The 26,999-nt window shown below is 48.0% G+C and overlaps 2 protein-coding genes across 10 annotated transcripts; both read left to right on the top strand.

Moving 5' to 3' along the window:
- Positions 1-3,423: 3,423 nt before the first annotated feature.
- ATOSB (atos homolog B) lies at positions 3,424-19,110 on the top strand. 9 transcript variants are annotated; one of them, XM_074196139.1, is made up of 12 exons: positions 3,424-3,509; positions 3,806-3,835; positions 4,830-4,912; positions 5,541-5,691; positions 12,671-12,815; positions 15,209-16,174; positions 16,604-16,662; positions 16,835-16,940; positions 17,102-17,260; positions 17,497-17,565; positions 17,697-17,872; positions 18,094-19,110. In XM_074196139.1, exons 6-12 carry the CDS (start codon positions 15,284-15,286, stop codon positions 18,245-18,247), a joined length of 1,614 nt encoding a protein of 537 aa, XP_074052240.1. In that variant the 5' UTR covers positions 3,424-3,509; positions 3,806-3,835; positions 4,830-4,912; positions 5,541-5,691; positions 12,671-12,815; positions 15,209-15,283; the 3' UTR covers positions 18,248-19,110. The 9 variants fall into 9 exon arrangements, with proteins under 9 accessions (XP_074052240.1, XP_074052238.1, XP_074052242.1 ...); XM_074196137.1 differs by lacking the exon at positions 5,541-5,691; XM_074196140.1 differs by lacking the exon at positions 5,541-5,691 and having other exon boundaries at positions 3,443-3,540.
- Positions 19,111-21,425: 2,315 nt separating this feature from the next.
- STOML2 (stomatin like 2) lies at positions 21,426-25,874 on the top strand. Its single transcript, XM_074196135.1, has 10 exons — positions 21,426-21,977; positions 22,666-22,806; positions 23,250-23,349; positions 23,651-23,709; positions 23,796-23,897; positions 24,106-24,240; positions 24,586-24,730; positions 24,850-24,929; positions 25,199-25,327; positions 25,553-25,874. The coding sequence occupies exons 1-10, from the start codon at positions 21,933-21,935 to the stop codon at positions 25,688-25,690; spliced, it is 1,074 nt and encodes a 357-aa protein (XP_074052236.1). The 5' UTR covers positions 21,426-21,932; the 3' UTR covers positions 25,691-25,874.
- The last annotated feature ends 1,125 nt before the right edge of the window (positions 25,875-26,999 follow it).

Genomic DNA, 26,999 nt, shown 5'->3' with positions numbered 1-26,999 from the left:
AATCCTTATTCCTAGAGTTTAGTTAAGTATCAATGTAAAAAAGTTACCAAAAAAACCCCAACTAGGAATTAATTGCAGCTCCTGGAATTGACATATGCCCTGCCTCCATCCTCTCCCTAACCCTCTTTTAAAGAATCTTCCTACCCAGAATGGAAAGTTCTAGAAATACAATCTTGTAGCTATGCAGAGTTGTGAACCTGTCATGACAATTGAATTGAAGTGGGAAGAGAAAGGGGAAAAGGGAAAAAGTGGACCTGCAAAATCTAAGGGGCTGAGCCTGAATATGTAAGGAAAAGAGCAGTCCCATAGCCAACTAACCTGTCCTAAATTTCTTATCCAAAGACTTGAAGTATCAAACAGATTTCACGTGGGGTGGTATTCCTGAAATGAGTCTTCATCCAAGGAAAGAATGTGAACCTTCAGCCAAAGGGGACTTGCCACCTCCTTCCAAAAACAGCTAACATTCATTCCATCAATTTCCAAATTGCAGGCATTCTTAGGCAAAAAAAAAAAAGAACTGGAAATATAGGAAATCAATCAGGTGAGGACAGAAACCTAAAACTGGGACTAAAGCTTACCCAGAAGATATTTGGACTACTGGGGATACAAAGGATAGAGCACTGGATCTAGAGACAAAAAGACCTGAGGTCAAATCTAGCCTCAGATACTTATAAGCTGTTTGACCCTAAGCAAGTCATCTAACCTCTGTCAGATCCTCCTGACTTCTTCAAATGTAAAATGAAAATAATAGCACCCATCTTCCACAATTTTTGTGAGGATCAAATGGGATACTATTCATTAAAATAATGTACTATACAGATGCTTCTTCCCTTCCCTTTCTCCATTCTATAATACACAAAACTCTAGTCACTCTAGAAATGAAATTATAGAGTCACACAATCACTCAGATTCTATAAATTGTTCAGATGCACACAGGTATACAGATTTACCCAAAAGTCTTGTAGACTTTTACATATCTTTTGGGATACTCATTTGTTTAAATTTTTTTGGTAAGTCAGTGGGGTTACATGACTTGCCCAAGGTCACACAGCTAGATGGGATACTCTTTTTTTTAAAGTAGTTTCCTAGATTTCAGGCCAGCCCCTTATATTGCTCTTTTGTATTGTCCTATGCTGCCATCTTCAGGTAGCTGAGATTAACATCTCAGGATTAGCTGTATCATTAGAAGGCTACCTAAAATACTCCCTTTCCTTCACTCAATTTCACTGGCATTCATATAGCTCTTAAGTTTGATGCAAGGCAGAGGTCCAACTTCTTTCAGTTCTAGAGCACACATCCATAGCAATGCAACATCTCTTACACATTTGGTTGTTGTTCAATTATGTCTGATTCTTTGTGACACTGTTTAGGGTTTTCTTGGCAAGGATACTAGAATGGTTTGTCATTTTCTTTTCCAGTGGATTAAGACCAACAGAAGCTAAGTGAATCACCCAGAGCCACAGTTTGTGAGGTCTGAATATAGATTTGAACTCAGGTCTTCTTGACTCCAGAATGGGTGCTATGTCCACTAAGCAACCTAGCTGGCTCTATCACTCATTATTCTTATTATTGCTCAGTTATGTCTAACTCTTCATGGCCCCATTTGGGGTTTTCTTACCAATTTCCTTCTCCAGTTCATTTTACTGATGAGGAAACTGAGGCAAACAGGGTTAAGTGATTTGCTCAGGTTCTCACAGACAGTGGATTTAAACTCAGATCCCCCTGACTCCAGGTCTGGCCTTCTATCCACTTTGACACCAAACTGCCTTGTCTATACTGGTAGTTCTCAATCTGTGGATCTTGGGCCCATCAGAGATTGAGAGTGGAGGGTGGGGGTGGACCAAGACAAATGCAAGGAGTGCATCTCATTAGAAGACAGGATAAAAATTAAACATTTTTCTGTAAGTTGAATACATATTTCTTACACATATATTACCATTCCCTATTTTATATAAATGCAGTTGGGATGGTAGGAAGACTCTTCAATTTCCTCAGGATAAAGAATTTCCTGCACTTATTAAAATCCATTCTAATTGCCTTTTAATACAAAGTACAAATGCCTTAGATTAGCATTAAAGGGCGATCACAGTCTGGTTCTGTACTGCTTATCTACAGTTTCCCACTATTCTTCAGTATGAACTCTTTTTTTTCTTAGTCTGGCTTTCTCATATAGTCTTCATGTCTTTGCACTTTTTTCATTTTTTGGCCTAGAATGTGCACTTATTAAGATCATAGCCTGTCCCTGGTTTAATAGATAAATGCTAGAGAATTGTTTCACTCACAAAGAGGTCAAATGACTTGCCAAGGTGACAAAACTATAATGTATCAGAAGAGGGATTAAAACCCTCTTCTGATTTCAAGCTCATTGCCTCACAGCTTCAACTGCTGTGCTTAATAAAACTGAAATTCATTTGAAAGCCTCATTGAATTCTAAGTAACCTTTTTTTCAATTTATATACACTATTTACTGGATACAAAGAATATTATCACTGCGTGGGGAAAGATGTTAGTAAATGGTAGTAAGGAGTCTGTACCACAAGAAAAATTGGGAAGTTTCTGATCTGGATGTCTTTTTTTTTTTTTTTTTGCTTAAGACTTTTTATGTGTATCATCTTTATTAATGTATTGTCTTATCTTCCCTAATTCCCATTGCAAGCTCCTTGAAAGGCAGAGCTGAGTTGGTTTTCATTTGAGTATATAGTTATCCCTAGGACCCAAGGACAACAGGGCTTTGTGCACATTGTAGGAACCTAATATTTGGTTTGTTGAGTTGCGTGGAGCAGTGAAAATAATACGATTTGTTCTCAGACGGCTCGGGACCTGTGTGGCCACAGCAAAAGTCACTTGAAGTTTCTGAGGGTCAAGTTTCTTCATCTTAAAGATGTGAGGACTTGTACCAAGAGGAGTTCGTCCCTTTCAGTTCTGAGATTTCAGCTTTACTCGTATAAATAAAACCCTGCCTTGAAACGGAGCCCTCCGAGGAGTTCCTCAGCCCCATCGGGAGCCCCTCCACCTCAGGGGCCTCCCCACCTCGGGAGCCGCGTCCAACGGAGGAGTCCAGAGCCTGTGAGGAGCTCCTCCTGCTCCGACTTGCCTCTCCCCTTACTGGGTTCGTGCTCTTTCCGCACCGTCCCAGACGCAGAGGACGGGGCGGGCGGGCCCGCGGTCCAGCTCGGCGGGGCCCTCCCCGGGCGCAGCGCGGGCACAGGCGCCCCGGGCGCCCGGTCCCGGGCAGCAGGCTGCCAGCTGCCCGCGGGGTCCGGGCCCCAAGCCCCACCCCTCGGGGTCCCGCGGGGCTCTCCAAGGCCAAGCCCCACCCCCTCCCGACCTGTCATCACAGAAGCCGCACGTGGCCGGGGCGGGACCTGAGGCAGTCCCCGCGTGTCGCCGCCGCTGCTCCGCCGCCGATTGGCTGAGCGCAGCAGGGGGCCGGCTCCGGCCGCGGGACAGCTGCCGTCAATCAAGAGCCGCGGAGCCCCGCCGAGTCCCGACCTAGCCCAAGCCCAAGGGTGAGCCCAGAGAGGTCGAGTCCTCCCAGCGGTCAGCCAGAGCCCCGGGAAGTGGGGCGGAGCTCGGGCGGCGAGGAGGGGTCCGAGGGGGCTGGGCGGGGCCCTTCGGAGGGAGGGATGGACGGGGCGGGGCTGGGGGGGAATCCGCCGAGGGGGAGGGGCGTAGCTCGGGGAAGGGAGGAAGGAAGGGAAGGGGCGGACCTGGGGGAGGGGAAGGGCGGGGCTAGGTGGTGGAGGTTGCGGCTGCTCAGTAACCGCCCCCAACCCCCTATTCTGTTGTCCCTGCCCCTCACTAGGTGCAAAGGGATCGACCACTGCAGCTACAGGTGAGGGAGGAGGAATGGAAGAGCTTGTTGAGATAAGGAGAAGGGGATGGATGGGGGGAGGCTGCATGAGAAAGGGATCTGTGGGAAAGCTGGGGGGGAGGGGATCCAAGGGGCTTTGAGGAAGGGAAGCGGTGGGGTACTGTCTGAGGAAGGGGAGGGGTCTGTCGGGGGAGCTGGGATAGAAAGGGGAGGGGTCTGGGAAGGTGGAAGGAGGAGAGGAAGGGGGCTATAGAGATGGGTGCTGAGGAGGGAGAACTGGGTTGTGTGTGTGTGGGGGGGGGGGGCTATGGAGAGGAGGTGAGGGTATTTAGGGAGCATCCCGGGAGGATGGGGAGGTCTGTGGAGTGAAATGGGAGAGCTGATTGAAAGAGGGAAATAGGGTGTCTATATGACAAAAGAAAAAGAGCCTGTAGAAAGAATGATGAGGAGAGAGAGAGAGAAGGGGCTTGTGAAAGGTGGGGTTAGCTAGGTGAGGAAAGAGAGCTGACAGGTCTGAGTGACAGCCCTGTCTAGCATAATCCCAGTGACCCAATGAGGTGCTTCGGGTGGATCTGTGACTTTGTAAAGTGGAAGGATAAACCTGTGGAAGATCCCCTAGGACAACATTGTCAAGAGAAGGGGTTCCTTTGTGTGAGGAAGAGGGGAACTAAATACGAAGGTTTGACTTGGAAGGGAAAGGCTTTATGGCACGAGAGGGAGTTGGAGAGTTAGTAAATATGTCAGAAGGAGCAGAGTAGTATGGAAATATTTTATGATTAGGAATATTATAGGCCATATGTGGGAATTTACAAGAACTAATGGGAAGGCAGGAATGTGTGCATGAGGAAAATGAGGGGAGGTCTGTAGAAGAAAGAAGGAAACAGAAGAGGAACTGAAGGAGTGCGTCTGTAGTAAAAGGGTGAGGGTTGATTTGAAGGAGCCTAGTAATAGGCGGTAGTAGAAGTTAGCAAGTTTTGTGCCCACAAAGTACCCCTGCTTTCTCCTCAACTCCCAGTACCCATGGAACCCCCGCCCAGGGAGAAGATGCTTTCAGAACAAAGCCCCACTCTCCTGGGGAGGTGCTGAGCTCTCACATGGGTGAGACTTGTTGTCCTTGGTGGGTCCCTGTGAATATAAAGCATGGGAGATGATCATTTCTGCCTGTGAGATTACCCAATATTGGCTAAAGTCTCTTTCTCAGTCCATGGTATCTCTAGGGAGCCCTCTCCCTCTGACCTGCCCTACTTCTGTTCTTCACCCAACCCCTGGCATCCCCCATTTTCTAGGTGGTCCTACTCTCAATCCCAACCAGGTCCTTTTAAGAGCCTCCCTCAACACCCATTGTCTCTTCCTCACTGATAATCTGCCTTGGTCCCTGTTCTCCCTGCCCCCTGCCCTGGACCTTCCTTTGCCCTGCCCCTTTGTTCTGGGTGTGTTCATTTCCCACTTCCTTCCTTGCCTTGGACTTGGCTGGTTCTTGCCCTCCCTGGGCAAGCTTTGTTTTCAGGTGTCTGAGACCCAGAGAACTGGTAACAAATCAATGGATCTACAGATGGAATGAACCCCCTTAGAGATCATCTAGAACCATCCCTTCCTTCATTTTACAGATGGGAAAACAGACCTAGAGAAGTTATATAACTTGCCAAAAGTCATACAAGTAGTAAATGGCAGAGCCAGGATTCAAACTCATTATTTTTTTACCCCAAATCTGGTACTCTTTCCACAGTACCAAGCTATGTCCATAAGCCCAGCCCTTCTCACTACAGCAGACCTCTCCTGGCCAGGAACTCTCTGGGTAGAAACCAGACCTCTACCATTTGCTGACAACCCTCTGGGATGTCTTGGGCCTTTGTGGGAGACATTGAAGTTTGTGTTCTGTAAGTGCAAAGGTTCTTTTCTCTTAGAACATAAGCCCTAAAAGAGAGGAGATCTCTCAACCTTAGCTATAGGAAGGAAGAAGGAAGTTGCATTTTTTTTTTTACAAACTCTTCTCTCCTTCCTTCCACTCACCCAGTAGAGCAAGAACCACTGCTGATTGTAATGTTCTGCCCTATTTCCCCTTGGTGGGAGCCCTCTTGGATCCCTACATGGAGTCTTTGGTTTATTACTGAAGATCCTTCCTTAAGGGCATAAAAGATTTTCCCTTTCTGGATTGGGGGTGGGGTATAAAGAGGGGTTCTAGCTGGGGGGAAGAGCTGCTTTTGAGGAGATGAATGATGTATGTGTAAAGCAGCCTGTGGTGTCAGTGACATGACAAGACTGCCCTAGACCCAAACAAAGGGGGGCAGGTTGGTGGGGGTGGGGGGTGGGGTGGGGGTGGGGAGAACAGGCTGAGGCCTGATGAGGACGACCAGATTGCCATGGCAACACTGCTTCCCTGACTGTCTCTTAGAGAGGGTGGGCCTAGGGCAGACAGATTTTTCTGGCTTTCTTGTTGGGGGAAGGGGGGCTGTTGGAAGAGAATAGGGATAGCCTAGCTTTACCAGGTTCAGAAGCCTGTGGGGAATGCACAGGCTGGTCAAACAGGCAGGGCATCAGAGACCCTGTTAGACAATGTTAGCCTACGGCCCCTTGCTAGAGAGGGGGGAAGGTGGGATTGTGCAGGTTTACCTAAATGCCTTTTTTTGAGGGTGGTAGGGGGAGGGACAGGTAATACTGAATATCTGATTAGTCAGTGGGTAAGTTAGAGTATGATAGAATTTAGAACTTGAAGGGACTTTTAGAGTGATCATGTGTAAAATGAGAATAATTAGTATCTTTCCCTGCTTATTTTTTAGGACTGTGGTAAGTTTCAAATGAGATAATGGTTAGTGAAGTGCTTTTCAAAGTATATTAAATACATAAGGTGTGATTATCTAGTCCAGCATTCTATTTTCAAGATGAGGAAACAAGCCCAGAGAGAAGAAATAATTTGTTCAAAGTCAAGTTAGTAAGAAGGCAGCAACTGGAATCCAGGTATCATTTCTCTCTTCTCCCCTAAACAGGTTCATATTCTGCCCTTAAATGATCATAAAAAGTAGAACTTGATGAACAAGCAAGTTTAATTTAACTTGAGGACAGTATAGGCATAACTTTTGGAGATATGTACTTTGTTCAGTAGAATTTGCTGCTATCTGATTTGAGATTAGGGTTAGGAATGGAGACAGTCCTAGATTATTATATCTTCTTGGAAACCAGGATCTCATTGGTCCATGATGCTGAGGAAAATTGAATTTCTGAAAATGGGGTGAGCTTCTAAGGGGAAGTGAGTTTCTTTGACTCTGTTTACTGTACTTTACTGTTTATTGGTTGGGTTAAACAAGACCATGATAGCTGAGGCTTAACTTTTGTTTTTTCTTCTCATAAACTAGTATAAGAGGAAGCCTAGATACCCTTGAGGATTGCTTATTCTCCTTTCTTCTGCATAGGGGGAAGAGAGTAATAAGTAAAATATTCCTCTCTCCTTGGACCCTTGAGTGGGGGTGGGACAGACTCAGACTTGGCAGAAACTAGGAGTTCATCCACCATAGGTTTTCTTATAACACAAAGGTTATTTTTCTTTCAAACTGTGAGCGCCTTCTTACCTATCAGGGAATCTACCCTGGACTGCTCCACCTTCCCCTCAGGCTTCCCATTCAGCATCTTCCTTTTTCTGGGTCTCTCTTGCATCAACATCTTTGAGGTCAGACAGTAGTGTCTGTGGAAGTAGAAGAGTCATTAGTAGGGTATGGAGGAAGTGTGAACCTTTTCTCTCCTCTTGATTTATCTCACTGAACAGAAAATCCTATCCTAAAGCTCTTTTTTCTCTGCCCAGTCTACCAGGAAGGGAGAACTGATGGGTTCAGTGATAGAGAATACAAAAGATAATGTAAGGACCAAGTGCTGAGGATGGAGAGGTGCTAACTGTCCCCTTAAGTTGCCCCTGAAATGACCCTTGTATACCTAAAGCCTTTGGAGTGAAGTTGCTGATCTCTTGAGTCACAGCTTTTGAGAGCACTTTAGCATCCCTCTATTGACAGAGAAGGGTTTTGGTTTTTGAAAGGGATAATTATTTATTTTTTCTTTATTCTTCTTCCTTTGCTATAAACTTCTGCCTTCTACTCCATCAACCAGAACCAAATGGAGGTTTTTATGAAGAACTGACTATGTTAGAGGTGGGGGGGGGGGGGGAGGGAAAGCCCAGGGAAAAGGACACTTGGTTGGGTTTGAAGGCTGCCCTGTCATTTAATCAATCAGTCAAAGCCTGGGCTAGGCCTGGAGTCTTGGTGACTCAGCTGGATAAAGGGTGGAGAGTTTCGAGGGAGCTGTGAGTCATGGGGGTGAGCACCACCAGTGAGAGCTGGGCAGCTTCTCCAGTTTCCTCCTGCTTTGATGTTGATTGGTATGAGCCCTCTTCCTCCCTCCCTCCCCCAGCTGCTCCCCCCAAACTCTACTAAGTATATGCCCCATTCCTCAGGGCCTCTGACCAAGATTTTGAGTGCAATTTATGGAATTACTGTTCAGTGCTCTGTGGCATTTTAATCCTGGAATGAGGGCCTGAGGATTCAGGGATACACAAGTTATCCTGTTATTTTTCTTACCCCTTCCCTCCTCATCCCCCATCCTTCTCTTTAAGTTCTGGACTGAGTTGGCCCCAAATATAAGGATCTCATAGTGATTGTTGGAGGTACAAAGGAGGGGATAGAAGTGGGGTCCACTCTGAGTGACTCCTTTCTTCATCTGCGGATCAGAAATTCACCTCCAGCCTAGTCAGTGTGATCTAAAAGAGCTGCCTGAGGTTAGTCATATCTTCTTTAAAAGTACCCACAGGCTGGGGCAGCTAGGTGGATAGAGCACTGGCCCTGGAGTCAGGAGGACCTGAGTTCAAAGCTGGTCTCAGACAATTACCTAGTTGTGTGGCCTTGAGCAAGCTACTTAACCTCATTTGCCTTGCAAAAAAAGAAATTTAAAAGATTTTTTAAAAAAGTACCCACAGGCTCCAGAGCCTTAAGCTGAGAGGGGCAGGTCAAAGGGGTGGGATAAAGCTCTGCTTAGGGGAAGAATTGACCTTTTTTTTGTCCAGACTTAATGATATCCTAGGTGTAAGAAGTTCCAGGTGAGGAAACTACTACAAATGCAGATTGGCGACTCTTTTGCAATTTGATCATAGAGAATTTCCAGAGGCTCTGAGTGTTTAGGTAACTTTAGGCAGTGGAGTAGACAGATGTGGAAGTTGAGCTCAGGTTCTCCTCTCTAGGATTTGTTTAATTCCAATTTGAAAACATCCAGGGACCTCCCATTCTCTTCTGGGTGGCCCATGAAGCGGGGGTGAGGTCTCCAAGTCCCGAGGAGCCCCCAAAGCTATCTTCTCCCCCAAGGGAAAAGGTGGGTGGGAAAGAAGCACTCTGCTGAGAATCCTGGCGGGTGAGGGGTTAATGTAGGAGGCGGGGTCGATCAGGTAGGCTGGACGCGCTGCTGACCAATGGGGGTGCGACTGGAGGAGAGGGCGTGCCTGGCGAAGTGGTCGCAAGGGAGGTCCGGGGGAGGCCGGCCCCCCCACGAGCCAATGAACGTGGCCGTGGCCCGGTGGAGGGGCGTGTCCGGGTGGAGGGGGCGTGTGCGGTGCCGCGGACGGGCCCCGGGCTGGGGGGGTGCTGGGCGGGGAGGCCCCATCAGCTGGTAGGAAATGGCCTGTGAGTCAGAGGGGCCGCGGAGCCGGCGGCACGGAGCCGGGGCGGCCCCGGGGAGGGACCGGCGCTGGGAGGGGCTCGACAGCAGCTGGGGGGCCGCGAGAGCTGGGGCCAGTGCCGGGGACCGAGCCCGCTAGCCGCGTGCCTCTTCCCGGCCTGAGCCCGATCCGCCCTTTGTCTGGGTTGGGGGCCGGCGGAGGGGAGGGGGGGCCCAGGAGGAGGAGCAGCAACGGCAGCCGTGGGCAGCCGGTTTGGGGACAGGGTGAGTTGCAAGGTTGCGTTTTAGGGGCCCAGCTGGGAGATGTCCTCTAAAAATAGGTAACTGCGGGGGGGGGGGTGTCTGAGAGACCAGTGGTGGGGAGAACCTGCCGAAACCAAGGAGGCCTGAATCAGAAGATGAAGGGGGACCAGAGAGGTCAGAAAGGAGGCGAGTTAGGATCTGAAATCAATTCTCGGGGCTGGGATAAGGAAAAGTGACCCGGCGGTCTGGTCTGGGGAAAGGCTGGGATGTGTGGATAATTATTACAGAGGATGGGGGCTCAGAAAACTTGGTTGGGATTATGAAATGGGGGATTTGGAAGTTCAGGCTGGAGACCCTGGAATGTTGGTGGAAGGTCGAGCTGTAGGTGGAGAAGGGAGAATGAGATCCAGGAGCAAGGAAAACAATGTAGAACCAAACCCTCTAGCTAGAAGGAAGGAGAAAGAAATCGTGGGGAAAGAATGAATATGTGTTTCCCCTGACTGATCAGGTAACAGACCCATTCTCCATGTTCTGCCTCCCCCCGCCCCCTTCTTTGCTGACTTGGTCAAGAGCAGAAGTGGGCAGGTTTAATATTTATGGGGAGGGGAAGAAAGCGAAGGAAGGAAGAGGCTGGGACTAGGCTCCTGCTCTGCCCTCCCCCAATACTTCTCACTTTGGCCCCAGCAGGTGTCTGAAAGTGCTAGTCCCATGGTTTTCTGGGATTTGTAGTTCTCGTTGGTGACATACCCATAGCATGCTGGGAGCTGCAGTCCCTGCAGTCCACACAGACTGGCACAGCTGTTTGTCACCAACTGGTGTCTCTGGGCTCCTACCTCCTGCACAGAGGGTGAGGTCCATGCCTCTCTACTGATTCCCATCCTCCCTCCCCCACACACAGAGGAGCCCCTCCCAAGCAGCCTTATGAGTCAGCTTAGTCTTGGTTTACATGCAGACTGGCTCCCAGCTTAAAGAAGCAGGAACCTCATGTTAAAGGGTCTGGTACTCCAAAGGGCACCGAGGTAATAATCAGATGCCAAGAACGCCGGGTCACCTGGGGGGCACTGTGTCACCACCTGATTTCTCCCCAGAGTGCCCCATTCCGCAGAAGGTCAGAAGCTGTGTGGAAGTAGGGGGTGTGACTTGAAATAATTGCTGTAGGGGAGAAGGCTGAGGATATTTTCTTTAGGGCATAAATTGGTTGGGTGGGGAATTTAATGCAACAAAAATATTCATTTAGCTTCTCTGTGAAAAGAGGAAGGTTGAGTAGACCAAGTTTAGTTTGTGACAACTTCCCCCTCCCACCCCATCCCCCAGAAATATAAAATCCTGAATTTTGCTAAAGAGAAAAAAGACTTCTTGGAAACTGCTCATAATTCAAAGTCTAGTTCAGTTTCCACCTTATCCATGAAAACTTATCTGACACAAGTCCATAGCAATTTGGGCTCCTTCTCTCTTCTTTCATCAGGGACAAATCTGAACTCTGGACCTTACAAGGGTTCAATGGATTCAGCTTCACCTTCTTTTGGGGATAAGGTTTGGAAAGGTAGGGAGAAGAGAGAGGGCAGTCTCACTTGTCAGGAAAAAAAAAGGGGACTCTGGTAGATAGCCCAGATACCAGTGGATGGAGTTGGGGGCCAAAGGGAAACAGTCCCTAGTCTTAGTGCCTATCCCAAGAGGCTCCTTAAACTACTCCCTACAATGGGTTCCTGAGTGAAGGCTTTATTTAGTGAGGTGGTAGGACCCACGGTGGATGTGGGTCCAGTACATGTGGGACAAATTAGAGTGAAATTTTGTTCAGTAAGAGGGTTGTTTCCTAGAGAACTGGCTGTCCTAGAGAATCAAAAACCAGAGTTGAAGTTGTTTGTGTGAGTTTGTGTAGGAAAGCTTTGGGGTGGGGTGGAGGCCTTCCCCTCAGAAGTAAGGGGGTGGGGTTTAGCTGTCTACAGGTTCAACCCAGCACTGCTGCCCTCTCCGGTGGCTGCCTTATCTTTGGTTTGCAGTGCCCTGGGGGGAGGGGCAGGCCCTAGGAATGACATTCCTTCCTAGCTCCCCCACTACCCTCCCCCCCGCAACTTCTTTTCTTCTTGGGAAGCCTTCAGTTAAAGAGCCATGCTGCCTGGAAGCCTTTTGGAGGCAGCTTGCCTGCCTGAGCACTAGCCAAAAAAGCCAGTGAACTAAGTGAAAGCTGTGGGGGAAGTGAAGGGTAGGGTCTAACTAGGAGGAGCCCTGGGCCTGGTTGAGGCTGAGAAGAGAGAGAGAGAGAGAGTAGGGGTGGGGGTGGGGTCAGGAAAGGAAGAAATCTGGCTAGTGATTTGCAGCTTGGGAAGTGGGGGGTGGGGGGGGGGGTGGAGACAATAAACCTCTCTATGGCCTTGGGGCTCTAGGTATGGAGTTTCCTTAAGGAGATTGAGGGGAGGAACCAGGCTAGGGGACAATGTTGTCTCTATCCAGTATTTCTCTGTGTGATGGAGGGCTTGGCAGGGGGTAGGGAAACAGAGTCCCAGACAAGCTTGGTGGTATACAGACCCCACTAGACAACTGGACATAGAATCTTAGAGCTGGAAGGGATCTTAGAGGTCATCTAGTCTAATTCTACTTGCAAGAATCTCTTAATCTGTGCCTATTCAACCTCTGCTTTGACTGAAACCCCAGTAAGGGAGACTGTAGCTAGGACATTCCTAGTTATTTCTATTGAGTTAAAAATCAGTTGTCTTGAATCTTCTATCTACTGATCATTGTTTGGCCTTTGGAATTAGAATAAATCTAATCCCTCTTTCACATAAAAATTCCCAATCTAGTTAAAGACGGTCATCACATCCCTCTGTTCTCTTCAAAAACCTAAATAAATTCTGTTTGGGGGCATCCATTGGAAGTTCCTTCTCCCAAGGAGGGGTGTGTGGGTTAAAGAGAGCCTGGCCTTGTGGCCTTGATTTGAATCCTGACTCATTTCTTTGCTTTTCTCTTTAGAGTTCCATTTGAGCCAAGGAGGTGTCCGGGATGGTGGCAGTGACCATGCCAGTGGAGTGGGTATTGGGCCAGACCACCAGCTAGTAGAGAAGAGCAGTTGAAAAGAAGGATTAGGGAGCCAGGCAAGGGCCCCCCCTGCAGCGTGGTGAGTGTTGGGTCTCAGAAGGATGGATAGACAATCAAATTATCTTTCTCCTCCAGGACAGAGACTGGATTTTCTTCCTCACTCTGAAAATCTTCCTGGGTCAATGCCAATTCCATTTTTACTGATTATCTACTATGTATGAAGAGGAACCAAGGGGTCTTTTACTAAGTGTGGAGTTGGATGTGTACAGAAAAGGCATAGTCCTTGCCCTCAATGAATTTCCAGTCTAGATCAAGAAACAAGATTTTGGCAGGAAGAAACTTGAGAAACATTAAAAACAGCCTCAAGTACAAAAACATCTATGTCCAGGTCCTTATTAGTGCAAATGATGAGTCCTCCTCTTTCCCCCATGCCCCAAGTAGTTGTAGTATTTAAATTTACACTGCATATTTCCATTGGACTGGAACCACTTACATATTTTACATAACTTCCAATAAATTGAGATTCAAAGACATGGAAGCCCTTGCTGAGGAGAGGGGGAATTCATTATTCAAGCTAATTAGGACCTGGCTGTGCTATGGATGACATTCTTCATGACCAAAGTAGCTAGAAGTAATGGCAGTGATGGGGATGTGGGACCAATCAAGACTTTCTGAAGATAGTGAATTGCAAGTTCAGTATCAAGAGATAGACACTTAAATTAGTAGAAAGGAGTAAAAGACATTCCAGGTAGGGAGACTACCATATGAAAATGTACAAACTGGAGTGAAAGGACATCCTGGCATTGAATGGCTCTAGGAAGTGTTGAGAGAAATTTTTACTCCAACCAACATCTTCTGCATACCTTATTCTATGCTAGGTACTAGGAGAGATGCAGGAGGGATGAAAGATATGACCTCTACCCTTGAAGCTATCTTCAGGACTCCTAATAGCTTATGGAAAGTCCAAAATCCTTATCCTAATGTTCTAGGCCCTCACAGATTGGGCTCCATCTTCTTTTTTTTTTTTTTTGTCATATTTCTCATTATTCCTTTTTTGTGTATTGTTCACTCCAGTCAAACTCATTCTTGTTCTCTTATCTCACTGCCTTTGTCCATTCACTGTCCCTTCTACCTGTAATGCATTATGTCTACTTTCCCCTAATCCATGTCTCTTTTGAAATTCCTCCCCTCCTTTAAAGCCTAATTTAGGTACCAGCTCTTCCTTGCTGCCTTCCTTGATTTCCTATTCCCTTTTTACCACCATCCTCCTTAAACCCTTCCCCCCAAAATATTCCATTATTGTAAACTTCTCCTTCTCTTGCTTTCTATTTATCTGTATGACATTTCCTTCTCCCAATTAGATTGTAAGCTCATAGGGTCCATGTCTCTTTAATATTTGTGTTTACCAGAGTACCTAACACAATGCCCTATACCAAGTAAGGGCTAAATAAATAAATGAACTGAATCTAGTTGGGGGGGGCAGGGAATGGATGAAACTGAGACCAAGTAAAGGATAATCTTTAGGCGAAGATATGAGGGGAAATATGGCATGAACTTTATGCTAAAGGACTAAGGAAGGCACATTATAGGAAACAAGGATTTTGGGAAGGTTTTGTAGATATTAGTATTGATCGGATCTTCAAGAGTCTAAGAATTGGGTAGATAAGGAAGAGGATGAAGAGCTTTTTGACTCAGGCAGTTAGGTCGAGTCACAGATAACAGAGCAATGAGTTTGGAGTTTGGAGCCAGAGTTTAACTCTGGCCTTAAAACCAGCTTTCCAGCTGGTTTAAAACCCTTCCAGCTCTAAATCTATGATCTTATGTTGTAAAATGAGAGAATGAATATTGAGGGCAAGTTGGATAGAGGTGGAGAAGAGAGCCAGTCAGTGGAGGGTTGTGATAATTAGACTGAATTTGAAGGGGAGGTTATAGGGAGCCATCATAGGTTCTTGAGTATGAGGGTGACATGATGAAAGCAGTGTTTTAGGAAGAGTTGTCAGTAGCATGGAGTGAGAGACTAGAGGCAAGGGTTACTGCATCAATAAATAAAGATAGACTAACCAGTAACTCTGGAAATATTGAGAAGAGTTCAGATTTGAGGAAGGAAAGATAAATATGTTCCCAGATTAGATAAAGGAGGTGAAGATGATGAAGATAGATTTCTGGTCTTGGTATTGGAAGGGGAGGGTATTACTGTAAAAAGAAATGGGAAACATGAGAGTGAGAAGTTAAGGTTAAAGATTAATTTCATTTTAAGTCTGTTCATAATGGAGAGGTCTTTTGGGCAGCTATATATGTAGGCCTAAAAGTTCAAGTGGAAAACCACATAGATATGGATTTGAAAATCATGGACATGACCTTTACTCACATATCTTCTGCTTCCAGTGATCATCTAATGGTACAGAAGCAATTCAAAGAGCAAATCTGGGACATTCCCCAGAAAAGTAACTTCCTTTTCTTTTTTCTTTCCAGATGTGCCCAGGACCCCCAGTCCAGGCCCAAAGCAAAGGCCTCCTGGGGGAACTGCTCTGACTTGAGGGGAACTCCATGCGCCACGTGCAGGTGGAACCAACACCATCCCCTGAGCCTGGCCCCTCACAGCCCCCAGCTGGGCAGGGGGGCAGGAGGGGTGGGTTACTCATGGGCTTCAGCCAAGCAGGAGGGACTGTGTCCCAGGGAGTCTACCAAGTATCTGTCTTCTCCCCTCTGGCCAGCCCTCCTGAACCCCGTAGGACTCTGAAGCGGCCAGGCCCCCCCACTGAAGGTGACCGTGAGGCAAAACGAGGTCCAGGGACAGTGAGTAGGGAAGGACAGCCCCTTGAAGAGCTAGCCACAGTGGGGTCATTGGATGCTGGGCTCAGCCTGGGCCTTGGAGGGGAAGGCCAGCACTTCTCACACCGTGGTCTCCAGGTTGTGGAACATCGGGATAGCCCAAATCCATCTAGGACTACTGGGGCCTGGATTTTTCCTGGGCCTCTACCACATGCTTCCTATAGCACTTTGCACACCAGAGACTGGGGCCCCCCAGAGCCTGGGGGGATGAGGGGTCTGGGTGAAGTCCCTGGGTCAGTGGCATCTTCTGGCCAGCTGCACATACTTGATGCTAATTTGCACAGTCTTGCACAGAAAGGGGAAGAAGACACAGGTCCTGAAATGGGTAATGGGAGCAGCCCCTGGCCTGGGGAACCCCCTGGCACTGCCAATGGACACAGCCCTGAGCACACCCCCCCAGGCCCAGCTCCCCTCAGGCCATGTCCTGCCAAGCGGCGGCTGCTCCCAGCTGGAGAGGCCCCTGATGCCAACTCTGGAGATGAGGGACCAGCTCCTCGCAGGCACAGGTCAGCTCCTCCTGGCCCTCCCCCCACTGCCCGAAGTACTGATGCCAAAGCTGCGCCATTCTGGAATCACCTGCTGCCCATATCCAGGGAGCCAATGCAGGTGAGCCCTAGGCTAGAAACAAAGCATACAGCTACAAGTCTACCTCTCAGTGTCCTGTAGCTGCCCTCTATTTGTGTGCTGCTCTAATCCAGTCCGTCTAGCCCTATAAAAACAAGCAAGTCATTCTGTGTAGCCAAGTGAGACTTTCCCTCTGGAACTAGTGTCCCTCTGGCCAAACTTTGTAGATTAAGAATAGCACTGATGTCCTACCCATATGTCTACCATAGATATTCTAGGTCTTGTTTCATCTTGACTGTTTCCTCTCTTCCTGACGCCCTCAACCTCTGAAAATAATGTTGATTCGGTTTAGGCAGAGCTGTCCTGAATGGGAAATTTTTCCCTTTGAGCCCCACTTCTCTCCTTCGCTCACGTTCTGACTCTCCTCTTAGCATTCTTGGTCCTCTCTTTTCTTCTCCCTGTCCTTTGCAGGGACTGGCAGACTGCAGTCCTACAGGGCGAAGGCTGAAAGGTGCCCGACGTCTAAAACTGTAAGTGTTTGATCTCATTTCTTACACAAGATTGCCCTTTTTCCTCTTGAAAGATGGTCATGGATGGGATGGATGCTTCCTGGAGAAGTTCCAGGGTTAGAGAAAAGGTGTTAGGGTGGGAGGCTGGAGGGAAAGGGGACTACTGAATAGATTCTTCCTCTCCCTTATTAAGGAGCTCCCTGCGAAGCTTCCGGAAAGGTCCAGGCCTGCTGATCTCTCCCAGTGCCCCCCCTGTTCCTACCCTTGCTGTCAGTCGCACCCTGCTAGGCAATTTTGAGGTACTGACTTCCTTGGGTTCTGGAAAGGCACTAGGTGGGATGGAGGAGAGAGGAGGATTAGTAAAGGGAAAGATTCCTATGGAGAGGATGCCCCTCAGCAAATTGTTTTAAGGCAGTAGTGGTCTCTCTCCTTTAACATACTGTCCCTTATTGATATTTAGGAGTCACTTCTTCGAGGTCGATTTATACCATCTGGCCACATTGAAGGTTTCACTGCTGAGATTGGGGCCAGTGGTTCCTACTGTCCCCAGCATGTCACTCTGCCTGTTGCTGTCACCTTCTTTGATGTCTCTGAGCATAATGCCCCTGCCCCCTTCCTGGTAAGGACTGCTTGATAATCTGTTTTACAGTCTGGAAGGTTATGAGGAAGCAGGGAGAAAGGGGAAATGTAGTGGTCAGGGTTAAGAGCTATGGTGATTGGAAAGGGATGAAGCTCGTGGAGGAGGGGTTCTAGGAATAAGGGGCTGGGAGGCTCTGAGATGGAAGGGGGCAGACTTTGGGTTTCTGGGAACCTTGGTTTTAACTGATGGCTCCCTGACTCCTCTGGAATTCCCAGGGCATTGTGGACCTGAACCCTCTGGGGAGGAAGGGCTATGGCATTCCCAAGGCGGGCACCGTTCAAGTGGTGAGTCTGCCCCATGGGGAGAAGATGGGTGGCAGCAGGTCCTTCCCAATTCCACATTATGGAGTTCAGTGAAGGAGGATGGAGGGGTGGTCTCCCAGAATTTTTCTTGACCCTTCTCTCTCTGCCCCCAGACCTTATTTAACCCTAACCAGACGGTGGTGAAGATGTTCCTTGTGACCTTTGACTTCTCGGACATGCCTGCTGCCCATGTGACCTTCCTTCGCCACCGACTCTTCCTGGTGCCTGTGGGTGAGGAGGGCAGTGTGAGCCCCACTCACCGCCTCCTCTGCTACCTGCTGCACCTCAGGTAGGGGGCTAAGGATATAGTTGAGAAAACTCAGGTCTTTCCTACTTTGATTGATCCAGGCTTTCTTAGATACAATTTCCCTTTATAGCTTCAGATCTCTTGCCCAGTTCTTTTCTTTCCCTTTTCATCATCTGTATCTTTCCAATACAGTCTTCTCATCTCAGACCTCACTTTGGCTCCTGCCTCCTCGGATTCTTATCTTAGTTCTCTGCCCACGACAGGTTCCGGAGTTCTCGCTCTGGCCGGCTGTACCTGCATGGGGACATCCGCCTCCTCTTCTCTCGCCGGAGCCTGGAACTAGACACAGGGCTCCCTTATGAGCTGCAGGCTTTGACAGAAGCCCCCCAAAATCCTCGTTATTCACCTTTGCCCTGACTGCCCTGGTGATTTCAGGCTCCCCAAGGACACTGGCCTACTCCATCTTGGACTCACTGGGCCTGAGGAGAGAGGCAGGTCCTCCAGGCCTGAATTAAAGGGACAGCTATACGCAAGGCTGAAGTATTGACCATTTGGTGTTTGAAACTCTTGTCCTCCATCTTCCAGCTAACACCCTGCTCCAGGTTCACACACACTCACTCCCCTCCCTTTTGGCTTCCCAGCTTCTCCCTTAGATGGTGAAAAAGAGAAATTTCTCCCATGTCTGGAATCGTAGGGGGTGAGGCCTTCTCGGTCAACCCTGGGAACACAGGCCTCTCCCCTTTCCCTCAGCTTTCCCTTCCCATCCTGGGCAGGGGTCACCTTTTGTTTTATTTATTGTTAATTTATAATTTATTCAGTTGGGATGGCTTTGTTGACCTCCAAAATCTGACAATTGACATTGATCCACCCATCTCAGACACTTCTCTGACCTCCAGGTTTGAGCAGGGTCTCTGTTAAGAGACATAGAGCCGCTCTCTCTCTTGATGCCGGATGGACAGTGAGGCTAGGAGGAAATGGAGAGTATAGAAGAATGGTGTGGGGGGTGGCCTTGCTCCATGTGCCTGAGGGCCAGAGTAGAGGTATTATCCTGCAGAGACTGGGTCAATAGCCAAAGACCTAGTTTCCCTTCTTCCTGTTTTCCCTTCTCATGATGCCTGCCAGAAACCAAACGTGTGTATGTGTGCATGAGTATGAAAGAGAGAGAGAAAAATGAGGATAAAGATGGGTTCTGAACTCCAATGCTCTCCTTTTCCCATCCTTAAGTGTGAGAGTGAGTGTGTGTGTGTGTGTGTGTGTGTGTGTGTGTGTGTGTGTGTGTGTTTGTGTTTGTGTGTGTTTGAGGACTGGGGAAGAAGAGGCATGGCTAGGGGAGGAGAGTCAGGGCCAACTCTTGCCTGGGGAGAGGGTGAGCCCTGGACTCTGACCAACCTACCTCAGCTTGGGGGAGGAATGGCCCCTGCACATTTGTGTTGTGTTTGCTGTGGTTCCTGGCTGATTGTTCCCCCTGGACTGTACCCTATCCTGGACCCTAACCCAGAACCAGCCCTGCCTCCTGGGGATGAGTTTAGGGGAACAAGCATTTGCAGAAACTTGAAAATCAGAGGAATAAATTGTACCTGGTACTTTTCTTAAAAAAAAAAAAAGAAAAGAAAAAAGAAATTTAATAAATTTTTGTTTGGAGACATGACTTGAGCCTTACACTTCTGATGGACATTGAGTGGATAATTTAGACCTTGGAAGAATGAAAGGCTGGTCAACGGAAGATACTGGGAAACTCATCAGGACTTTTTCAATGTCCTCCTAGCATAACTCAGTATTAGAATGGATCTTAGAAAAAAATCAACTATTAACTTCCTCATTTTACAAAAGGAATATGCCTAGAGTGATGAAATTAATTTTTCAAGATCCTAAGGGAGGTAGTAAACTCAAAGGCTCGGGAGTATTCACTGAAATGGGAGTAGGATCCATTTCTGGAATGGTTTGGTTGAGTATTTAATAATAGCATTGATGAACTGCCTACTATGTGACAGACTCTGTGCCAAACACTTTAAAAATATTACCTTGTTATCCTCAATATCATTATCCCCAGATGAGGAATCTTAAGGCAGGTTCCACAGAGTCACACATGTTTGAGGACATATTTGAACTCTGGTCTTCCTGACTCTAGGCCCAGCACACTATCCATTCTAATTACCTAGTTCTGTTAGAGGGAGGGAGGCATGAGATTACTCCAAATCCTTCCATGTTTGTCTACTCGGGTCTTAACATTAATAAATCTGAGCTTCTAGATAAGCACAGGCTCTTTTCCTGGAAGTATTGTCTCAATTTTTGCAAGCTAGTCCCTGGGTCTAGCTTCTTTCTCAATGGTTTAAATTCAACAAATAGTTATTAAACACCTTCTCTGTGTAAAACTATGCAAGGTACTTGAGGGGGAGGGATTGACTTCACTCCGTCGATGATGATGATGATGATAGTGCTTATAGCACATTTATATAGTGATTACTAGGTGCCATGAACTGTGTATTTTACATAATTGATCCTCACAACCACGTTGGGAGGTAGGTGCTATTATTCCCATTTTACAGATGAAGTCACACAGCTAGTAAGGGTCATAGGCTAGATTTGACCTTGCCTTTCTGATTCCTAACTTTCTGTCTTCTTTCATACGTTCTGTCTTCTTTTCATTCATCTTCTCTGCTATTTTTTGGTCACATAGAAATTGGAGCATATCTTTAAGAATATAACACAGAGCTCAAAATCAAGTAGAGGTGGCAATAATAAATACCTAAGAATGAGCTGAGCAAAATAAAATTGGTAAGGGAAACCAATTTGGGGGTAGGAAAGGGTGAAACAGAAAAGTTTCAAAGAATAGATATTATTTTGAAAGGACTTTAAAGGGCAGGTCGAAATTCAATGGGGAAAGATGGTGAGGGTAGGATTGTGGGGGAGTATAATATTCCAGGAATAGGGAACATGACGAATATGGTGTGTACTGAACGCAAGGTTCTAGGAGCATGGATCATATCGAATGGAGTAGTATGAGAAATGGCTAGAAATATAACATGCCAGATTATGGAAGGCCTTGACTATTAACATTCTGATTTTAATTTCACTCTGTGAAAGGGAGGTATTGAGTATGAATAAGAAGTAAAGGATGAAAGGAAGCATGAAGCTTGGCAGGAAGCACAAATAAAAGAGGAGAGGAGGTAGAGATGATGGGAGGGTGGGAGGGTAAAGATTCTAGAGGTGATGCAGAGATTGAATCACCCGGATTTAGTAGCTGAGGGGCCACAAAGGGAGAGTGGGAAAAATCCAAACATGAAAGATGGGGTGAATTGTGTCAGGACAAATAAAGAAGTGAAAATCTAGCACATGGACTTAAGGATAATAGATAACAGCTCTATGTTTTGTTCTTTTTTTTTTTTTCTTTTGCTCAAGGAGATTCTAGATCTGGAGAGCCTGGAAGCAGGGGGTGTAGGAAACTATGGAGCTGCCTGGTCTCCACCCCAACGCTCTTCTCATTTTCTAGTGAGAGAAAGCCAAGGGGCCAGGGGAAGCCGAGATCCTGTCACCAAGGTAACTGAGGCTGCCCAATCACTATAGCAACTGGGAACCAGGTCACTCACTGCTGGTGGGGGAGGGGTGTGGGTCATCTCCTGGAGAAGCCATCGCTATGGTAACAGCACTTCCCCTTCGGGACGCCATAGCAACCCTTAACCCCCTCCCCCCACTCCTCTTGAGTATTGAGGCCCAGGCGAGTAAACTGAGGTTTGGAGAGGGGTTACGGAAAGAACGCAGGCGCCTGGCCGAGTCTCAATGACCTTTTCTTCCGTAGGGCCCGGAATACAGAAAGCCGTCTCTGCCGGTGCTTGCAAAACCGAGACAGGGCCACAGCGGTGGGGGTGGGTGGGGGATCAGCCCCGGAACCCATCCCAAGAAGGGTTTCGCTTTCCGGGGAACAGTTCCAGAGCCTGAACTGTCGGGCGCCCGTGATTGGCTCCGACACCAAGCAGCGGAAGGAAGTGTCTCTCGGGGGGTGTATAAGGCGGTGCACGCACTCCGGAAATAGGAAGGGGCCGTTCTAGGCCGAGTCTCGTTGGTTGCGGAGGTCTGGTTGCGGCCGTGGAGGTGGTGGTGGGAGATGCTAGGGCGCGCGGCGCGCGGGGCCGGGACCCTTGCGCTCAAGGTGAGAGGGAGGCTGATTCGCCTCGCTGGACTTCTGGGCAAAGGGGTCACGGCCCCAAGGGAGCGAAGGCAGGGGTCGTGTTCCTCCCCCACTACCTGGGCCAGGTGCGGGTGGGATGTGTCAACGTGACGGGGAGACCCGAGGGTCAGAGATCACACCCATACACGTGGGACGGAGTGTGTGTGGGGGCTACCCTGGGCGGCTGCCACTCCGGTCCTCTCGCGCCCGCGTGCCAGCCCCCTTGCCTGCCCTGCGCCTGCCTTATGCTTTTCCTGGGCTCTCACCTGCCCACCCCACTTGCTCTTTTTTTCTCTTACATCCTCGTACAGACCAGACCCTGAGGTTACTTCCACGCCCCTTGTTCTGTCTCCCCCATCTCTGCATTTGTCTCATACCCATTGCCGGCTCTTTAGAAGGAGGTCGCACTCTAAGGAGCGGCCAAAAATCTATGATGCTGTGAGCCCATGCCCCCATTTTATCACCAATGCACCCATATCCTCCCATCTCCTGTTGCCATCCCACTCCTTGTCCTGAACTTAAACTGGAACAATTAACCTGCGCACTCCCTACCCCCAGTCTGGTCAGTAATACCATCTCTTGAGTTATTTTCCCATCTCTGCTGTCCCCAGTCTCCTCTTTAACCCATTTGCCTTTTCCTCACCTTCCTATCCATTGTTATTTTCTCCAGGGTCCCAGAAGAGCCTGGCCAGGCCCCATTCAACACCGTACAGCTTCGGGCCTACCCAGAAATACAGTTGTGCTGTTTGTGCCACAGCAAGAGGCATGGGTAGTGGAGCGAATGGGTCGATTCCACCGAATTTTGGAACCGGTTAGATTTCTTCTTTACCCCCCCCCCCAATAGCTGGGGAAATTACTGGTTATGAAAGAATAAAAAATAAAGCATCAGGGCAGCTAGGTGGCGCAGTGGATAGAGCACAGGCCCTGGAGTCAGGAGGACCTGAGTTCAAATGTAGCCTCAGACATTTAATAATTATCTAGCTGTGTGGCCTTGGGCAAGCAACTTAACCCCACTGCCTTGCCAAAAAACCCTAAAAAATAAAAATAAAGCATTTATATAAAGCACTGAACTAATGAATGGGGATACAAATAGGAAAACATGACAGTCTCTTTCAAGGAACTTATCTTCTAATGAGGGAAACAGTACATTTGGATTATTCAGAAGCACCCATGGAATGAATGCTCTGGGACAGGGACTGTTCCTTCTGGGTCTTAATTCCTCCCTGATCCCCAACTCCTTCTACCCTTAAACAGGGCTTGAACATTCTAATCCCTGTGCTGGATCGAATCCGATATGTGCAGAGCCTCAAGGAGATTGTCATCAATGTGCCTGAACAGTCAGCTGTAACTCTTGGTGAGGAGGGTACCCTTCCTTGGGCATGAGGCACAAGGAGAGTGCCAAGGCCCAAAGGAAAGCAACCACTGTCATGTTGTTTTTATGATGATTGTGGGCAACTCTTAGTGAACATGGGAATATATATGACTGTGAGCATATATGTGACTGAGAAGCAATTGGGAGGTCACTATAGGGAAAACCAAGAAATGAGTGGAGGAGGGTATAGCAAGGAGGGAAAGAAGGAATTTGGGAGAACAAGGAGCTGTGGGATAGAAGCTGAGAAACTAAAGACCTGACCTCCCCCTGCCCCTTCCCCTAGACAATGTGACACTACAGATTGATGGAGTCCTTTACTTGCGCATCATGGACCCTTACAAGGTACCTTCCTACTTCTAAATTTGTGGACAGTTTTTGTGACTCCCCATCTCAGGATGTCATGTTCCTTATCATAACCCTTCCCCTAGGCGAGCTATGGTGTGGAAGATCCAGAGTATGCAGTCACCCAACTGGCTCAGACAACCATGAGAAGTGAGCTTGGAAAGCTCTCATTGGATAAAGTTTTTCGAGTGAGTGACTTCAGGGCCTAGCTCTTGGTTACTGGGGGTAAGAATGTAGACTTCTTTATATATCCCTTGCTCTATTTAGTCTTCCTCCAGAGGCTTGATGGTGTGAGGGGAGTAGAGGGAAGGTATCTGGTTGTCTGCCTAGCCCTACTTCCTAGGACAGGGCTCCTACCAAGGAAGGATATTACCCAAGCTCTTTCCCCCATACCAGGAACGAGAATCCCTGAATGCAAGCATTGTGGATGCCATCAATCAGGCCTCTGATTATTGGGGTATCCGCTGCCTCCGCTATGAAATCAAGGACATCCATGTACCTCCTCGAGTCAAGGAGTCCATGCAGATGCAGGTTGGGGGAGTGAGGGCATAGTTCCCAAAAGGTGGGATGGTCCACTGCTGGAAGACATAGGAACTGGGAGGATCTTTGGTTGCAGAAATAAGGACTATCCAGTTCAGTTGCCTAGTTAAAAGGGCAGTGGATTTCCTGTTTCTTAGTTCCTAATCCCTGCTCTTTCATCTTTCTGGGCAGGGATTATGGTTATCTACATCTGAGTTCTCTGGCCTTCCTTTTACCCCCAAGACAACTTTGGGATGAGAGAGTATCACTATATCTTTGTTTGAGCCCTATCTTTGATAGCCTAAGAACAAAGTCTGTCTCCTTACTGACTTTGGGATGGGGTGGTCCTGCTTCCAGGTAGAAGCAGAACGTCGGAAACGAGCGACAGTGCTTGAGTCAGAGGGAACTCGAGAATCTGCCATCAATGTGGCTGAGGGAAAGAAGCAGGCACAGATCTTGGCCTCTGAGGCAGAGAAAGCTGAGCAGATCAATCAGGCTGCCGGTCAGTGATGGTGGGGGTGTAGAGGGGGTCTAATCTGGGCACACTTCTGTCCTTAGAGTGACTTTGGTCAGGAACAAGTTTCCCCTGTGCCTGTCACTGAGAAATCTTGCCTCCCCCAGGAGAGGCCAGTGCAGTGCTGGCCAAAGCAAAGGCCAAGGCTGAGGCTATACGGATCCTAGCAGCAGCTCTGACACAACAAGTGAGTGACTTGAGAGATATTCCTTGCTTGACTCCTTTAGGACATCCATAGTGCTCCCCTATCTACTTTTGGGGGATTGACTTTGACTCTCTGTCGCCTGTAATTGGAACTTGTCATCCCTGACCTTCCACTTCCCAGGATTTAACCTAAAAATGCATTCCCTAAGCTATGTCCTTATGATTTCCCATTTCTTGTGGCTCTTTTCCCATGACCCCTTATGCTATTTGTACTTCTTGTAATTCCTAACTTCATGCCCCTGGCGATTACAGAATGGAGATGCAGCGGCCTCCCTAACAGTGGCCGAGCAGTATGTGAGTGCTTTCTCCAAACTGGCAAAGGATTCCAACACCATCCTGCTACCTTCTAATCCTGGAGATGTTACTAGCATGGTGGCTCAGGTTAGTCTCCTCAGGTATCCCCTTTTTAATTAAATTCTGTCAGAAACTAATTTTTTGCTGTCTGTCCTCTGCTTACCATACTTGAATCTCCTCTCCCTGGTCTCTCACATCTTTATGTCTCCTTCATTTCAGTCTCTAGTTCTCAAATTTTCATGCCTGTCCTCTGTCTGTGTTTTATATACACTTATACCCATTCCAGTCTCATAACTTTGTCTCCAATCATAGGCTATGGGTGTGTATGGAGCCCTCACCAAAACCTCTACAACTGAGGCACCAAGCTCAACCTCTGAAGGAAACATCAGGATTTCCCAACGTGCAAATGCTGGTCTGGATGAAGAGCTGGAGCGTGTAAAACTGAGTTAGCAGAACCTGGCTTGGTCTGTGGGACCCTGGGAGTCCTGGGGGAGAGGCTTCTGATCCTGGACTCACCTTTACCCCCTCCTCCTGCCCTTGACACTTCTGGACCCCTCAGCCAAGATTTTGGTTTTTATTTTTTTATTTGAACTTTAATCATGTAATAAACACATCTAGTAGGACACAGCAAAAAGCAGCCTCATTATCTCTGAGTTTAGGGAAATTCAGGAAATAGGTTTGTGGGGCTCTTCTCCTGCATACTCATCCACGTTGGGGTCTGGGAGTACTTTTCTTCCTTCTGAAGTTGATATTGTTATAGCAAGTATACAGTGTGAAGTTTTTAAGTTCTTTACCATCTCTGCATTCCTTTTACTTTTCCACCCCTACTGGTCTGTGGAGGTGACTTCATTTCCCAGCATACTGAGTAGCCTCACTCATGATGCATGTTGGGAATTGTAGTCTGCATCATATTACTGAAAAGACTTGGGGCTGAATGTGGGATTCTGGTTGTTCCTTTGTAATCCCATGCTTTCTCTTTTACCCATTGTAGGAATGGGAATCGAAAGGGTAGAGAAGAATCTCTTTCATGCGGGGGGGGGGGGGGGGGGATCAGAGGTCAAATTTGTGGGGTGGTAATTGCTCTATGGGGGGGATCATGAAAATTATGACTCTACCAAGAACTCACCTTTTTTTCTCCTCCTTCTCAAGGGATTTAAGATCAGTTCCACATGCATCAACTTACCTCCTACATAGGTCCACCCCAGGGGCCAATCAAAGTAATGCCATGGCCTCTGGGTTTCTCTCCCTTTGTTTTTGAGGTGTGACCTAACTAGGTCTGGACCCTAGGCAAAGGACACGAAAACACTGGTGGAATGGAAAAGAACAGAGCCCCCTCATGTTGAATCCATTAGAGAGGGGCTCAACTCCCTTTCCTTCTACCCTCATTTAAGGATGGGTTTGAACATTTGGAGTGTCTCAGGCCTGATAGGTGTGCCTATGGGGAAATGTCCTTTATGAAGGGCCCCCCCCCCCCCCCCCCGGGTTTTAGAGAACTTCACCTCGGGGCTCATCTTAAAATGGTGATTTGGAGGTGTGGAATGGCTTGTGCAGCCCGTCGTTTAAGAGACCTGCGTGGACGGTTACTATTGGAGCTGTAAGTGTTCCAGCTGCTGGGGGTGCGGCCCCGGGGACCCCTGCTCTGGGCCCTCACGCTTCCCTCTCTTCCCTCGCCGTGCGTGAGTGTGCTCGGGAGGGGGCGCTCCGGGCCCCGCGCTGCACTTGACCTCCGTCCGCCCTCTCTATGGTGTGTGGGAGGAGC

This window comes from Macrotis lagotis, chromosome 8 (genome assembly GCF_037893015.1).
Source record: "Macrotis lagotis isolate mMagLag1 chromosome 8, bilby.v1.9.chrom.fasta, whole genome shotgun sequence".
NCBI lineage: Eukaryota > Metazoa > Chordata > Mammalia > Peramelemorphia > Peramelidae > Macrotis > Macrotis lagotis.
This window is presented reverse-complemented; position numbering and strand designations above follow the sequence as displayed.

Bases quoted from the DNA above. Each gene is read 5' to 3' on its own strand.
- STOML2 (XM_074196135.1), top strand. From the start codon at position 21,933: ATGCTAGGGCGCGCGGCGCGCGGGGCCGGGACCCTTGCGCTCAAG. The intron at 23,350-23,650 runs GTGAGGAGGGTA...CCCTTCCCCTAG, and splicing joins ACAGTCAGCTGTAACTCTTG to ACAATGTGACACTACAGATT. The intron at 25,328-25,552 runs GTTAGTCTCCTC...CTCCAATCATAG, and splicing joins TTACTAGCATGGTGGCTCAG to GCTATGGGTGTGTATGGAGC.
- ATOSB (XM_074196141.1), top strand. From the start codon at position 15,284: ATGCGCCACGTGCAGGTGGAACCAACACCATCCCCTGAGCCTGGCCCC. The intron at 16,663-16,834 runs GTAAGTGTTTGA...TCCCTTATTAAG, and splicing joins GGTGCCCGACGTCTAAAACT to GAGCTCCCTGCGAAGCTTCC. The intron at 17,873-18,093 runs GTAGGGGGCTAA...TGCCCACGACAG, and splicing joins TGCTACCTGCTGCACCTCAG to GTTCCGGAGTTCTCGCTCTG.